At 34.4% G+C, this 12,192-nt stretch overlaps 1 protein-coding gene across 2 annotated transcripts in view; it reads right to left on the bottom strand.

Moving 5' to 3' along the window:
- The window catches only part of DNAAF11 (dynein axonemal assembly factor 11), a 33,343-nt gene that overhangs the window by 19,416 nt on the left and 1,735 nt on the right, over window positions 1–12,192 (bottom strand). For both annotated transcript variants that reach the window (XM_051778552.1, XM_051778553.1), the window contains exons 2-7: window positions 10,138–10,305; window positions 7,448–7,525; window positions 5,457–5,629; window positions 4,502–4,701; window positions 3,158–3,346; window positions 427–504 (exon numbers count right to left, since the gene is read on the bottom strand). In XM_051778552.1, the coding sequence (XP_051634512.1) occupies window positions 427–504; window positions 3,158–3,346; window positions 4,502–4,701; window positions 5,457–5,629; window positions 7,448–7,525; window positions 10,138–10,305 (886 nt within the window). The remainder of the gene's footprint in view (window positions 1–426; window positions 505–3,157; window positions 3,347–4,501; window positions 4,702–5,456; window positions 5,630–7,447; window positions 7,526–10,137; window positions 10,306–12,192) is intronic.

Raw genomic sequence — 12,192 nt, forward strand, 5'->3', positions numbered from 1 at the left:
GGACAAAATGATTTCATCCAGAAATATTACATGGATGTTTTTTTCCACATTTAAAGTGGCTGCTCATACACATTTACCTTTAATAGTCAAACCAGTTAAACTTTTTCCATATTAACAAGATGCTCCAAGAAAGAGCCTTACCATAGAAAGGTAAAGACTAAAATATATCTTTTACAGAAAAACAAGTTGTTTAATCATTTAAGACTAAGATATTAAATTAAACAACCTTCAACACTTTACTCACTGAAAACTGATTCTTTTTCCAGCACCAGAGTACAAATTTAGAAGACAGTTTTTCCAAAAGGAATATAATACTCCAACAAGAATTTCTCATCTCTCTTACTTTTGTATTGTCACACATGTTGAACTAGTTTCCCAAATCAGCTATAGAGAGATTAGACTGTTTAACTTCTTAACCTTACATACTTAGGCACATTCACATTCAGAACTTTTCCTTCTGCAGTGATCAATGTCCAAGGAGGCTTCTCACTCTTTTTTGATTCCCTTAACAAAACAGAAACAAAAATGGTTTATGGTTAACGGTTAAAATTTTGCTATTATTATGTTTAATAGCAAAAAAAGAGCATGGTAAGAAGTAAGAATTATCTGGTATTTGATGTTCAGGCTATAACTTATTTCAGGAACAAAACAGATTATATCACATTTCCAACTGCACATTAAAAACATTGGCTAAAGATGAGCAAATGCTTTGTAATATCACATCTTACATGGATAACAATTTCTTTTGCATGTCACAATATCCACTATCAAACAGTAATATATCAAATTATCTGGTATACCATAAGAAAACAGTGGATTGCTTAAACATCTGAAAATTCTAGTTATGAATGGTCAAACTAATCATGAAGTGTTGTTGCTGCTAACTGGTTTGATGTATGTTTAAGCAAGTCTAAAGAAATTTTATTTATGCTCACTTAATTACTGCTACTGAACAAATGCTTGGCCTATCTCCAAACAGCATCAGTCTCTCAGTCACTTCTGCACTAGTAAAAAGAATTTTAATGGTCAGAAGATTACAAGCAGCACCAAATATGATACAGTAGGGCCCAAGTGCAGACATATACATTATTTGTTGATGTATTTATTACATTTTTTTGCTGTGTTCTTCCTTGAAAAAATACAATACGTATTCCTGATGTATTGATGATGTACTTATTCACTATCCAGTTCCAGCTATCAGCAATCAAACTATGGCTGACTTTCAATTAGTGCAATAAAGAAGCTACCTTAAATTTATCTGCCCAAACAAAGCAGGTCACAGTAAGATCATTAAGAGTTGTAGTACTGGTATTTTCCTCTTTAAATGTTTAGCAAGGAAAGGAAGAGTAAGGAATCTTATAACATGAAAAAGAAAAACCTTGCTTGCATGTAGGTAAAAATATGGCTGTTAAAAATACAGCACTGCAATTGTCATGTTGTATTAATCTACTCTTCAGCTGGTCAATATAGGGGGTATGCTTATTTCAGCCAGCATATCAAAAAGAAAATATTTCTCAAAAAAACTCAACAGTAATGCATTGGGTTTTTTTGCTCCTGAACCAATTTCTTACTCTAAGTCCAAGGTTAAGAGAATATTAAATATAAATCACTAATGAGGGATATAAAGTATACTTAAGATTTAGAACCCCTTGGGGGGAAAAAACATAAAACCAGATTTGGTCTATAAATACAACGGATTTGAGGAAGAAATAAAACCACTCAGCTACTAGAATGACTATATAAAACCAATTTCTGTTTAAGAAAGATTCACAGTTATCCATGTGTTAAATACTATTCTACAATATAAATCAGAGTTCTCATGTGGGATTTGTGGGCTAAGAGTTTCTATACCTGAATTTCAACTCTTGACTTGAAATAAAAGTGAACAAACCACCACCCTGCTCAAAAGATATGTTCATGTCAATTTTATACTAAAATACACATCCTTTTATACTGAGTAACTTATATGAAAGTTGTATTTCAGCCTCTGTCTACCAGAGGATTTCAAGTTGTTAGGGCCACTTTTCTGTTCTAACCTTTCTCATGCTACCTAACACAAACATCAACTCTAAACCAAAACAAACACCAAAAGGATATTTAACTCCTTCAAATGCTCTCAAAATTTAGAAAAATCCCAAAAATAATTATTCTATCTTTAATACAACACTATTTGGACTCTCCTTGAATCCTTACAGGGAAGCATTTGGAACACATTTGCTTTTGAGTAGAGCAAGGCACTTCCAAACATAGCAAAATTCTAACTGGGTAGGATCTGGATTCACAGTAGTTCTTCAAGTTAGACCTTGAATTAATAATAGCAACAAGTTATGCACACTTCCAGATTTCTTGGAGAGTTCCCTAGGACTGACTTTTTCAACACTTAGGCTTGATAAAATTTCCAAAAAGCATGCCCTTAAAAAGAACAGCTAAAAAAATCTCTGGTACAAATTATGTTATATAAGTAAAGAAAAAAAAAAGACATTGCTTACAATGGTTGTGGAACTGATAAGCCAGTAGCAGTAAAATACTGTGGCTTTTTGCTAGTATCTGCATGAATTTTCCATGTTCAGCAAAACCAGTGACAACTTTAGAAGGTTTTAAAGGCTTTTCAGGGGCCAGACTTCTTCAGATTCACCATGCCAAGTAGCCCAGATAACATGAAGAATCCTATTACTTGTGACAAATATACTTTCTAAAGTATGCGAAAAAAATTCTCAGTTACACAGAAAAAGTTCCTGAAATGCCACTTGTGCAAAAATTTTGTAGCATGACCTTATGGCATTTATATACTGCAATCTGCATGAATGCTTTTAGCAGAATATTAAATGTAGAACTACACAAAACATATTAGTTAGCTGACAGAAATGTGAAACTTCTAAACTCCATCAAATGGAGTTGAAAAGAGAAATTACATTTAAAAACCCTATTCGAGGAAAAATAAAGAGTACCATAAATGAAGTTCAGAAAATGAAACAAAGCAAAATGAACAATCTGAATATTTAATTTATATTTTTATAAGCCTATTTTCACAGGCAACAGGGATTTAAGCTGCCAGTTCTCAGTAATATTTAATGTTAGGCAGTCACCCACCTGTCCTCTGTACCTTAGAAAATGTCTCTTTCTTCAATTCATAGAACATATTAAAACAAAAAAGCACCTTATATTGTCTTTAGCTCTCCGCTTTTCTTCAATGTATCTGTGAGTTTCTAATCTAGATTCTGGAGTATATGGTGTAGGCTCCTCCCAAAATCTTCTGTCTTCTTCATCATCTTCAACTGTTCTGCATGTTTCCTGCTCTCCATCTCCTTCTGCTTGATGGTTTTCTTTCTCCTGTAGGGAATCGGGGCTACACAAGAAAACTGGAATATTATCCCAATGAAATGAAGGAAGAGTAACAGGTCTTGCTAATGAATAATTACAGTAGTATTTTTTTCAACCCAGTAATAACAACTGTATAATTCCTACCAAGAACAATATCTTATATATATATATATCTTATATATTATATATATATATATATATATCCTCTGCTCTGCTTTTTCTGTCAATCAACAAAACACATTTTGACATAATGTTTTTCATTGACTTGTCTAAGAAGTGATAGTATGGCTATGACTAATCCTCTGAAAACCCTGATAGATAGTTCAACAGATTCAATTTCAGAGGCAGAATTTTCAGATACCCTCACAACTTTCAGGTGAGAGAAAACTTTCAGCCCATGTGATGTTTAAGTATTCCCAATATCAGGCAGCAGCAAATTAGAAACTTATAAAGTAGCAATAAGCATCTCCTCAAGTGCCATCTTAACATTGAGTAATTTTTTTCTTCTAGCTCTAAGCCTCTCTAATTCTCTACCAACAGAGGGAGAAAACTAAATTTATGATAGAGCTGTGATCTATGAGGACAAAGTTCTGCAGGCAGCTCCATGGAACTTAGTCTCTATTAGATTAAAAATAAGATGGATGGCAACTGCAGTGTAAGATGACCCCAGATAAAAATCCTGCTGCTGTCTAGGGACTATCAGTGATATGAAGTGAAAGAAGTATGAAAATCAACACTGCAAAGCCTTTTACATCTCCAAAGACCTGCTACATTCCATTTCAGTCTTCAGATCTAATAATGCTAAAGCAAAAGCAGTTATAGGTGAACAGACACTTTCTCTGGAACCTCTGCATTACCTTAAATAACAATTTCCAGCTGTTCTCCTGAAAGAAGCAATCAATTACACTATTTTGGCATCCAGACAACTTAGCTTGGAGTTTTGGGACAAAAATTCTATTGCACTGTCTGCAGGCAAATAACAAACTTGTTTGTAATTAGTTATATTTTTCATTAGAGATAACATGCAAAAAGGAGAAATAATTCTGCTTGAATCAACAATAAAGATGAACAAAAATATTTATGTGAAATAATATAAACTCTTCAATGAAGAAAACCAAACTTCTTAATAAAGAAAGAGAAGAATGATATTTATTCACATACTATTGTTGCCTACTGTTACCTGTCAAATCCAAGCTTAGATTTCATTTGGTTTTGTTTCTTGTCCTTTCTTTCTTGTATCCTTCTTTGAGCCTCTTCCTTTTCTCTGGCCCTTTTGAGAAGGTAAACTTGTTCCTGTTCTCTGATTTTCTGTTTCACTTCTGGATAGTTTTGAACTGCTTTAATCCTCTCTGAACGTTCTATTTCTTTACTATCCAAATACTTCCCAAGGTGGAAAAAAATCAGTATAGATATGTGAGAAATTATAAGCATATTCAAATCAATAAATCTATTAAACTGTAGGTTAATTTTGAAAATTCTGTATACAATTAGAAATGTACCTTTCAAACCTTCATAGAACTATGTTATAATCTATTAAAAAGAATTATCAATAACTGTCTATTCAGATGTGAAAATGGTTTGTGGTAGTTTTGGCCATTGCACAGAACCTCAGTCTCAAAGTAGCTATTTACAGCCAATGCAACATAGCACATTTTTACACCAACTTGTGCCTTTCTACTGCCTTGCATTGCAGGTTTAGAACATACTGTTGGTATGCCAACCAACATACTGTTGGTATATATACATATACATATACATATACATATACATACTGTTGGTATGGTACCAACAACCTGGTAACTTTCTGCAACCATGATAATAATTTAAAATCCACTGCGTATTTAAACAAATGAGAAAAAAAAAAGCCAGAACAAACATTTATTTCTTCAAAACTTTAGGGATCTTAAATAAGAAAGACAGAAAAGTTCACAAATGCATGTGGTTCCATCAAAACAGAACCAATTATTAGAATTAATTTACTGCAGTCACTTATTCATCAGAATATCATTTAATTTCCTGTGGACAGTAAAATAATGCTACTGGTTTTCCCAGAACAGGTATTTATTTTATTTAGGATTAGTAGGTTCAGTCGACAGTGCTCTTTTTTTATTTGAATTTCATTTTTTAAATCTTACTTTTAACTGATGAAGTGTTGCCACTACAAATTGTCTATAGCCTTCAAATTCAGTGCATGGGTTACCCGCTAGAAACAGTTCCTTCAGATGTATGTTATGTTTTAGGGATTCAATACTGGAGAGTTCACCAATGAAATTTGCTGTCAGGTCAAGTTTCTTCAGTTCTTCACAGCCTAAATTTTGGAAAAATCTTAATTCAGTTTGTCCATAACATAAATGTACACATGACATACAAAGACACACACATGCACACATCTGGATATAAAACTGTCTCCATTTGTGTTCTGTAAACTATTTTTATTCTATCAGAATACATCTTTTCTGAGACTCTGAGTGAAAAGAGTGACTCACAATATTTATAGGAAGGAAACAAACTCAATAAAATAAAAAATACCAAAACATTGTTGGTTTTATCAGTATCAAAACTTTGTGATCATTTAGATGAGATATTAAATGTTTCATTTCTAGAAAAGCTGGACTTCACTTTTAACAGTCTGATTACCTGGATGCCCCTCCTCAACTGAGTCTCAACCATGTTGGTAAAACACTGTCTAAGTGCTTGAGGACAGCAGGATAAATTAGGGGTTTCATTTGTATATGGTTAACCTTTGGTAATATTATTAAAGTGAAAAGTCAAGGTTTTCTAAAAATTCACTCCAAGTTAAGAAGAGGTCTTGCATAGGTTTCACTCTGGACTCAGCTATCATTTTAAACATTTTATCACTGGTTAAATTGCAAATACTGGTGAGAAAATGTTAACTAAATCATAAACAGAAACTCTCAATTAGATAACAAAATGCTCTGGAAAATCTCGATCCAAAATTTATCAGCCTCTCCTTTTATCATAATCTGTCCATGAAACCTTGACTCTAAGAGTAAAAACGTCCAGGTAAGAGCAAGCTCAGCTTTGATGCTCATCACTGTAATCACTTCTTTTCCTTTGCTGGTCTATTTGGTAAGTTTTATTCACAGTGGAGCTGAAGGAAAGTAACAATGCAAAACAATTTATCAGGGGATTATAACCCAAATTTATGCAAGGGTCATTCCCAAAGCTTCTAACTTCTAAGTAAATAACAAATCACAGTAAAAAATAATGCAGCCTGATAGATGAATTTAAAATTTAGTAGCATGAAAACAAATGCAAGTTTCTCAATAAATTGCCAAAAATATGATGTACTACCTATTTCTTCAACTTTTACAAATTCGTGTTTAGACTATTTGCTTATTGTTTATTTAAGCCATCCTCTTGAATCAGCTCGCAGACTTCAAAACACAAACAAAATAAACCAACCACAAAACGAACCAAACCAAACCAACCAACCAACCAAAAAAAAAAACCCCAAAACAACCAACCAACCAAAAAAACCCAGATTTTTTTTTTTCTTTTACTGTTCATTTTTCAAGGCAGATATCTTAAAGAGTCAGTAAGTGGTCCAATCAGAATCAAGAAACAGAAAACAATCAAGTCATAAATTATTCAAGTAATATGGAATGTGTTTATGGGTGGCTCTAAGTGTTGATTATAGTCTTGGAAAATGCCATATCTTTGCACATGAAATGTGCAAAAGTGATAGGATAAAGGATTAAACACAGATAAAACAGACAGGATTTCATGCAATGAGAGAGAAAAAAAATCATCTGAAAACCTCTTTAAAAATACCCCACACCCTCAATGCAACCTGTGCTCACAGCAGAACCTTCCTGTGTGTGGCATTTGACTGCTGAACTGAAGATGATTGTTGAAACATTACAAAGAGACATTTTAAAAAGTTCAGTGTTTAATTTTAAGAAAGTTCAATGAGAAAACTTCAGCACTAGGAAGCCCTTGGCTACAAAGCAGCATTTATTGAAACCCTGCATACAAAACCACTCAGTATCAAGAAAATACCTTCACTGGTGAACCTGCTTAATGGCTTCTACCCTCTTTCACACTAAGTCACAGTTTAAGTGTTCTAATATGAAAAGGCTAAATGGTTTGTTTAAAAACTGACCTTCCAGATTTTCAATTCTTTCAATGTTGTTCAAAGCTACATTTAAATATTCCAGCTTCTTTAGTTTGCTCACATTTTCTGTAACACAACACAGATACATTATTTCAGTTCTCTGCATTGGAAAGGGCATTATCATTTTACCTGTTCACTTTACTTCAAAGAAAAAATAAAGCAGAAAATAGGAAGGACAAATCAGAACACACATCACATTACCAGGCATCAATATTTAAATATTAGTTAAAGGACAAAACAAAAAAGTTCTCTGAAAACACAAATTAAAATAAAAAAGTAAAAAGAAATAAGGAATCTTATACACACATTTTTAGCACAAATCCATAAGACACATATCTAATGCAAGAGGACTGGCCAAAAAGCATGGTGAGAGCATGACAAATGCAAAAAGCACCTGTTGTCAAACTCAGAAAAGATCAGACCATAGTTGGACAAGCTTTATAAAATTAAAGTTTTACACTTACTTATATAGAAAATATTGGCTTTTTTAGTTTATCTGTAAATTTTTGACATCTTTAATCTACAGGTTTAGTACAAGAAACTTCCTCTTCCCCTTTTCTAAAAATTTTACACATAAGGATTTCTGTGAGTTCAGTATGAACAAAACAAAGACACACACACACATTCCCTGATCTTGGAGTCTAACCTGTATTATTTTCACCATGACCTATTGGAATTAGCAGGTTCACAGTGAGTGGGAAACATTTCCTCTTTGGAATACCGAAAAGGGGTAAAGAGGGAAGAGGGTAGCAACAATCTTCATCACTCCCAAAAATGTCTGAAAAATGCAAAGACCACTTGAGATAGATGACCCACAGGTCAGAGACTTAAATCTGAGACAAGATACAGCGGGTAACTTGTGTCATAGTTACCAATTTCTTCCCAATCACCACGTTTCAAAGATCTGACTGGAAAACCTGTCCAAAGAAGTCATCAAGTTTACCTCAAATTCTAACTCACAAGCTGCACTGAATAACTGTTGTACAAACTGTGCCTGCTGGGACAAACAAAGTAATTCAAGCAGAGGGAGCTTCATCTGACAACCACAGATCATGTCTGCAGCTGAGTTAGTTGTTCAGGCTCTTCTACGATGATTACAGAGAACTAGGCTGTTCAAGGTGCAGTTCATCTTACCTTAAATTGGCTGTCTAAAACTAGTGAATCAAATCATGCACAAAAATATGCCTTTTCTTCGTGACTGGTTATAAAGGGAAGGTACTGTAATTTGTAGACAAAGATGTCTACAAATTTGGTGACATGAATCCTACCACTTAGTACTAAGACCTTGGAGAGGTATTTTCTTCATAATTCACAAAAAAATGATGAAATTAATTTCTCAGCAAGAACTTGTGCAGCTTAGGTTGCATGTTTTTCTTACAGTATTTCTGTAATGGCAGTGCCTGTACACACGAAGACGTGAGAGAGCTGAGTGTTGAAGCCAGTGATATCTTGGGGTTTTTTCCATTTATAGAAGAGAATCAGGACGCATCCATACAGTGGGTGCCTGACAACCTTGCTCAGTAGGCAAGTCTGATCTTGAGGCCTGCAGAAAGGTTTTGTTTAAGAAGAGAAAGGACACATCCCGACAGAGTCAATATAAACCATTCCAGGATGATATTCAGAAGCATGCTTGAAATTGCTGAGAAAACTTTGTGTCCAAAAAGCAACAATCTGAATATGATATCCTGTACTAACCTAAAGGAGGCCTGAGTGTTGACAGAAAATCCACAAGATGAAAACTTGTTAAGGACACAGTAACAGAGAGAAAAGCAACTTCAGTTTCAGTCCCATTTTTGATGGGGCAAAGCATCATAAAGTAGTTTCAAAAAACTTATTCTCTCTGGGAGAAGATTCCTTCTCTCTAAGAAATGCAGATGGTAGCAGTACAGTTTCATGATGAGCCACTTCAGAGAATTTAGCAGACTTGCCTACAAGTTCTGAGCACAGAATTTCATCTTAAAACTTCAGTATTTAATTTCTTCCTCTTAGGGAACTTTAAAGAGACATGCTAATATAATTCCTGAACACTTCCAACTTTTCAGTACTCATCTATGCACTATCTGTAGAGTCTAAGCTTTTCCAGCCATAGGCTTGATGTTGCATCTTTCAATAGAATGCCAATGAAACACATGAACCAATGCCAAAAAATGCAGACCATATGAAGTCATATCCTCTCCTGTGGTGCAGGAAGACCACTGAGACTGTGTTGTAAAAAGTTTGGTTTATGCATAAAAGCAAGTATTTTATTCTAATGAAAATTATTTCAATGTCAACAAAAAAATACCATTTGCATAAACACTTCATTTTAAAATGAGCCTGAAAAGAGCTAATCCTACGACACCATAGTCCATGGCTAAACACTTTGTTTGCCACAAATATGGGATATTTAATAATATCTTGACTTTCAAGATTTTAATCAGTGAAAGGTGTTCCACACTCATATTCTAGTGAGTATCTGTATCCCAGTAGTATCTTTTCCATTTAAAATTTCTCTTGCAAATTTCTGAGCTTCTTAGAAATTTAATAAAGAAATCAGGGAAGGAACTCTTGTAGGAGCACATCCACAAGGAACCTCTCTGTAGTTACTCACTGTACATTCTCTTACTTTTTTTTTTACCTGATTTCAAAATTATGCATGTAAATCCATTTTAAAATAAACATATTCAGAAAACACTTACCAATTTTTGGAATGAGATTATTCTGAAGATAGAGAATTTTTAAATCTCGACACCATTTGTCAAGATACTCTAGTTTTTCTATTTCCTGCTGATGTAAAGAGATTTCTTCCAGTGAAAAAATTTCACAGTTGTTATGTTCTGCACGTCTTCTAACAAGATCTTCAGTGACTGAAAGAAACATTAGATGTCATATTTCCCCTTAGTCCTTTTCTGCCATCTGACTTATAAACAACTTATAAATTCATTACAATACTTTTTTCCACCACACCAAATAGCCCAGTAGGAATGCCAACAAAAATAAAATCTGCAAGAAAAGATATTGAGTACCAAGTAACCTCGAGCCACTCTCCCACAGTAAACACCTTTTGTGAAACACACTCATGTCACCTGTAACATTTGGAAAAATCCAAATGAAAACTGCTGAGTGTTCCATAAGAGTGTGATACAACCCTTGCAGAAATTAATCCAGCAGCCATTATTTTCTGCATAGCTTGGGTTGCAGATTGATTCATATAGACAAGAAATGGAGTGTTTTATGCTGTTTTATTTCCAGATGCCAGATGTTCACATCACAGAGAGCAGTAGGGGGGTGGGAGGAAAGGAAACTAACTACAGTGTGTCATCATATTCTTCAGTACAGTGTGCACAGAAATAAGCAGGATAAATGTTGAAAGTAGGCAGATATTTTTTAAGGCAAAGCCATAACTAACTCATGCCTATAAATCTTTGTTAGAATGAAATGTGTACCTGGACATTTCTTAGGCACCACCAGCTCATTAGCAGCCAGCAAAGGAATTTCAGTGGCTGAAAAACATCAGACCTGGGTTCAGAGTTATCCTGTAGTAATATTTAATGCCAGGCAATCTTTCAAACAGTGGAAAGGCTCTGGATAATGAAGGTAAAGAAATTCTGTGAGAACCAATGCTCACTCTTGAGCTAGATGTTAGTACTTTGTTTCCAGCCCGCTGCACCAAAAAACGCTGGCATTTTCTTCTCCTTGACAAGGAGTGAAGCACTGATGAAAAAACTAGTGGTTTATTAAATTAGCATAGGTATTTTCAGGATTGCTAACGCCAAAAGACCCACAAAAAACCCCCAAAAAACCCTGAAAACAACCCCCCTCCCTTCCCCACCCAAAAAATTAATCCTTTAAAAAAGACTCTGAAGAAAAATAAGTAAAAATTACAGAGAGATCTGTGAAAACAAACTGTTCCTATCATGCATTAATTAAAAGTATTCTTTCACTTCTTTATCTCAGGAAGGGTTTGTGACATTATCCAGTTGTATAGTGGTCCTGGAATGGCTGCACACTTTCACACAGAGAGGTCTGCTCCAGACTGGGAAAACTATGTACCAATACAGCCCAAACTCACATGTGTCTGTGCCTCTCCTGTAGCTACAGTCTTTGGAAAAAGGGGTGAAACTGGTTTTGTGTATATTATATGATTTAGAGATGACAAGGCTTAAATCTCCCTTCTGCTCAACAGATTTTCATCTGGCATGATTTACAGAATTAAACGTGGTGATACTGATATTGATGGAAGGGGGGAACCTGTCTGCACATAAATCATATTGGGAAAGGTAAGTGTCTTTGTATTTTTTAACCATCTTGGGCAGGTTTGCTGCATCTGAACAACCATCTTCTCTTTAACAGACCATTGATTGAACTTGATTAGAGTAACAGAGAAAAGAGAAAAAAAAAGGCAAATAACCATGACTAAATACTTTAGTCTTCAGAGAAATTATGAAAACACTGTCATTTCTAATAAGTTACTCAGTAAATCTGCTGGAAATTAAAAGATAAAAAAAAGGCCTTCTTACTACTGTATTTGGAGCAGATTTTTCAGTGCCACTATTTCCAAGTAATTTTGAGCAAGAAAACAATATTCCTTAATCTGCATACATACACACTATGGCAATACTATGCTCTAAACCTTTTATACAAAGTCATACAAACTGTTCCTGGCAGCTTAATTACAGCCAGATTTCCCTTTTCTGATGAAAATTGAAATTACTGTTGCAGCAATTATGCAAAAATGTCCACTTCCATTACCA

The sequence above is a fragment of the Manacus candei genome, unplaced genomic scaffold (genome assembly GCF_025592945.1).
Source record: "Manacus candei isolate 608988 ecotype Guabito, Panama unplaced genomic scaffold, ASM2559294v1 h1tg000013l, whole genome shotgun sequence".
NCBI classification, from domain to species: domain Eukaryota; kingdom Metazoa; phylum Chordata; class Aves; order Passeriformes; family Pipridae; genus Manacus; species Manacus candei.